The sequence below is a fragment of the Pieris rapae genome, chromosome 18 (genome assembly GCF_905147795.1).
Source record: "Pieris rapae chromosome 18, ilPieRapa1.1, whole genome shotgun sequence".
Classification (NCBI taxonomy): domain Eukaryota; kingdom Metazoa; phylum Arthropoda; class Insecta; order Lepidoptera; family Pieridae; genus Pieris; species Pieris rapae.
The window spans coordinates 5529179-5533030 of NC_059526.1; the positions used below are offsets into that span (position 1 = coordinate 5529179).

The 3852-nt window shown below is 31.2% G+C and overlaps 1 protein-coding gene across 1 annotated transcript; it reads left to right on the top strand.

The window, feature by feature from the left end:
• Window positions 1-272: 272 nt before the first annotated feature.
• Window positions 273-2860, top strand: LOC110994490 (lipopolysaccharide-induced tumor necrosis factor-alpha factor homolog). The gene is made up of 3 exons (XM_022261152.2): window positions 273-394; window positions 1349-1622; window positions 2678-2860. The coding sequence occupies exons 2-3, from the start codon at window positions 1354-1356 to the stop codon at window positions 2781-2783; spliced, it is 375 nt and encodes a 124-aa protein (XP_022116844.2). The 5' UTR covers window positions 273-394; window positions 1349-1353; the 3' UTR covers window positions 2784-2860.
• Window positions 2861-3852: the final 992 nt, after the last annotated feature.

The window sequence follows — 3852 nt, forward strand, 5'->3', positions numbered from 1 at the left end:
AGCGACCTCTTGTAAAACCATACTGCTGGCTATGCATAAGTTTATTATTATTAAAATGTATCAGTAATTGATCTAGAATAATTTTTTCAAAAATTTTACTCAATGCAGGCAGCACAGATATGGGTCTAAAATTTGTGGGGTCAGAAGTGCTGCCCGTTTTGAATAAAGGTGTGATTTTACTGAACTTCATCTGGTCTGGAAAGACTCCACAATCTATACATTCATTAAATATTATAGCCAACTCTGAACTGATAGCATCGATTACTGTATTGCGATGTGTCACACTTTTATCAAATATGTTTTATATTTCCTTCAGTCAACGCTATAGCGTGATAACGAGCGCCATTTTCAGTGTTTTCAAGGAAAATATTTGTGGAAAATTATATTTTATAAGGTTAGTCATTGTTCATTTATTATCATATAAACATAAGTGTAAAATCTAAAATGCTTCTTGCATTATAATTCATCAGAGACAAAGGATTATATTTTCATAGTTTTTTTTTATAATACGTTTGCAGCGTACTAATATGTATGTTAAATTACTTTAATATTTTGATCAACTGTATCATAAAAATATTGAGCTTAATTAATTATTAATTTATGGTATAAATATGCTATCAACCACAGAACTAAAGGTCGGAATGGAATATTGTTAAACATTTTGATTAACATTTTCGTCACCCACGCAATTCAAGATATGAATCTTGGAAATCAATACGATTAATGATATTTTATCAACAATATCAATATTTATCTCTGATAAAAGGGTGACAATGAATAAATAATGACCAAGAAACTGGTGTTTTACTTACCAAATCGAATTATTAGCATTTAAAACAGCTGTTCAGCTAAACGATTTGTTTTATTATTAACTTGCAAAATCACGTGTATTTTATGGTTTTTGTATATTTTGCTACTCTATATGAATAATACTTAAATCATGGTTTCTCAACACTTTTTATGATATGACACACGAAAAAGCCAAAAAGTTAAGTAAAAGTCTTATGTACCTATATAGGTACATTGTACATATGTACTATGTAGTTTTCCAGAGACTCCAATCCCCTTTTAAAACAAAGGACCCCAAGGGGGGCCAAGGCTGATAAAGTTAACATTTAATTGCACTACGTTTTGATACCGATATCTAATAGTTCATTCAGACTTTGAAATCGTACCAGCCCTTAATATATTTCCCTTACTAGGATATCCTGAAAAAGATCGCTTCTTAGCGAGAAGGCTGCCTGTTACTTCACTAATATTTTATATTACCCGTTATATTATTACTTTAAATGTAAGTTATAATCAGCATTTTTACAACAGCTATAGAAAACAATTAATAATTTTCCAGGTAAAATGGGGCTAGAAGCACACACGTACCCACCACAGAACCCACCACCATATCCGGGTCCGCCAAACCCGGACCCAATCATGAATCAGCCCCAAGGTTTCCCCCTGCAGGGAGCACCCGCAGCAATGGGACCAACCATTATTGTCACCCAAGTTATGGGTTCTGAGGCTGCTTCTATGATTTGCAGATCATGTGGTGTTCAAATAACGACAAGAGTTGAAAGAATGCCTTCAATGAGGACGCATTTATTTGCGATTTTACTTTGTTTAGTTGGGTAAGTTTTATTGGTACCTTTTTAGGTCTAGGCCTCAGATTTCATGATCATTTGTTAATAATAGAGAGGTGATCAGCCTTCTATGCTTGAAGCACGCCTTCGATTTTTAAGGGTCTAAGGCAAAAGACCGCAAGCAAATATTAAGTGCGTACATAGCAAGAAAGTCCATTGGTGCACCGAGGATTGAACCTACGACCTTAAGTATGAGAGTCCCACGCTGTAGCCACTAGGCCAACACTACTATTAAATTGGCGGGGTTGATTATCCAATTTATTTCCTAAGCAACAATTTTCTAAAATCACTTGTATAATTATCGATCGGTACGGTTATATTGACCATGGAGTGTCTGAGTTTGTAAGTGGAAATTAGGAAAAAAAAAATACTTTGCTTGATCACTTTAAAGTTGTTAATGTTTTAATCGTAAAATGTTGATTACATATTCTTTTCTTCAATCTCGTCCAACTATCAAACAATTTTAATTTAGCTTATCGTGTTCTGCAATATTAAATACTAGATATGATATAAATAGGACCCGAAATTTTCATTAAGAGATAACAAAACAGTTAAAAATATATATAACTCGCTTTTTATTCGATTTAAATAAATCAATTAATGATGAAAGCTGATAAAGAGTTGAATATAATTATAAATATAACATGTTTCAGTATAGCGTGGAGTAAATAGTACAATGAAACGATACTTTAAATTATAATGAAAAACGTAAGCATAAAACTGAAATTTCAAACGAAACATGCAAACATTGACCTTTTAGCGTGATTAGTCGTCATTTAATAACTTATACTAAGCTAAGTAATTCATTCCAATAATGGAATATTACACTTTTGACAAATGTATGGGACAAAATAAACTGTACTTCCTCGTATAATAAAAACACTTATTTGAAAAAAATTACACAATAACTGATGCACTCAAGAATAAATAAGATATGTCACATGGACCAATATTTGTTGAACTAAGATGGTGGGTAGGTTCTTGAACCCATTCTGGGTTGACCTAATTAAAGTTCAATTTTAATATTGACGATTTATTTCCAGTTGCTGGCCGTGTTCTTGTCTACCATACTGCGTAGACACATGCAACAATGCTGATCACTACTGCTCTAACTGCAACGCGTATATTGGCTCATACCATGGAGTATAAATTTAATGAAACACCTCGCTCTTCGTTCCAGAACATGTTATAGAATACTTGTATTGAAGTATTTCAAAGTAATGTGACTAAGACACTCTCAAGAAACCGCAGAACGTACTGAAGTGACGTAACCCACTGGCGGGCTAATTGGCATATTAAGGGCCTGTTTCACAATTTCCGGATAAGTTCCAAATAAGCTATTTGTTACTTATTGGTAGGATAAATAGTATTTTTGCGTTTCACGACTGTCAGATAGCGCTATACGTCATGAAATGTGAAGCATCTTATTTGGAACTTTTATCTTTCGAATAATTTATGTGTTGCATAGCTATTTGACACTTTATCCATACATTGTGAAACAGGCCCTACGTGCTTAATTTTAATCTACATATTATAAAGGAAATTTTAAAAAGTTTAATTTAAATTAGTTAAATAGTTAGCTCGGAAAATGCGATCGTAACTTATTTTACATAATCTACATTTAGATATAATGAAAAGTATTTTTTTTTTTAATTCGATCGCTATACGAGATATTAATAGATACATTTATAGTGTGCGTGAAACAAAACTGCGTTTTTAGCTAATCTAATATATATTTGTGAATTTTATGAATAGTATAATTTTGTTATATTAGTTATCAAATTGTGTATCTATAAAATAAGGTATATGTAGTTTGATAGTATAGTGTTAAAATTTCTAATGTAGCATTAATTAATTATTGTACTGTAATGTTCTTCTCGAACAGTCAAAATTCCAGTGTAAATTTTTCAACATTAAAATGATTTGTAATAATGACCTGTATTTTTTAAAATTTCATTATAAATGTTTAGCATAGCATTTAATTATTTTTTATATTATTCATAAGAAAAAATAATATGCTATCTAAATATCTATCCTAATTAAAAGTTTCCTGCTGTCACACATAACCTAATTTCAATAGGTTAGAGCGAGTGTTATGCGTGGAAAATTACTCACTTTTCGAAAACATTTTTATCCTATTTTTTATAGATTCCGACACAAAACAATATATCAACCATAAAAGCCATAAAACCATAAAATTAAATATAATTTACGTATA

Coding starts and splice junctions, on each gene's coding strand:
- LOC110994490 (XM_022261152.2), top strand. CDS start 1,354: ATGGGGCTAGAAGCACACACGTACCCACCACAGAACCCACCACCATAT. Junction 1,623..2,677: donor ATTTTACTTTGTTTAGTTGG/GTAAGTTTTATT, acceptor ATTTATTTCCAG/TTGCTGGCCGTGTTCTTGTC.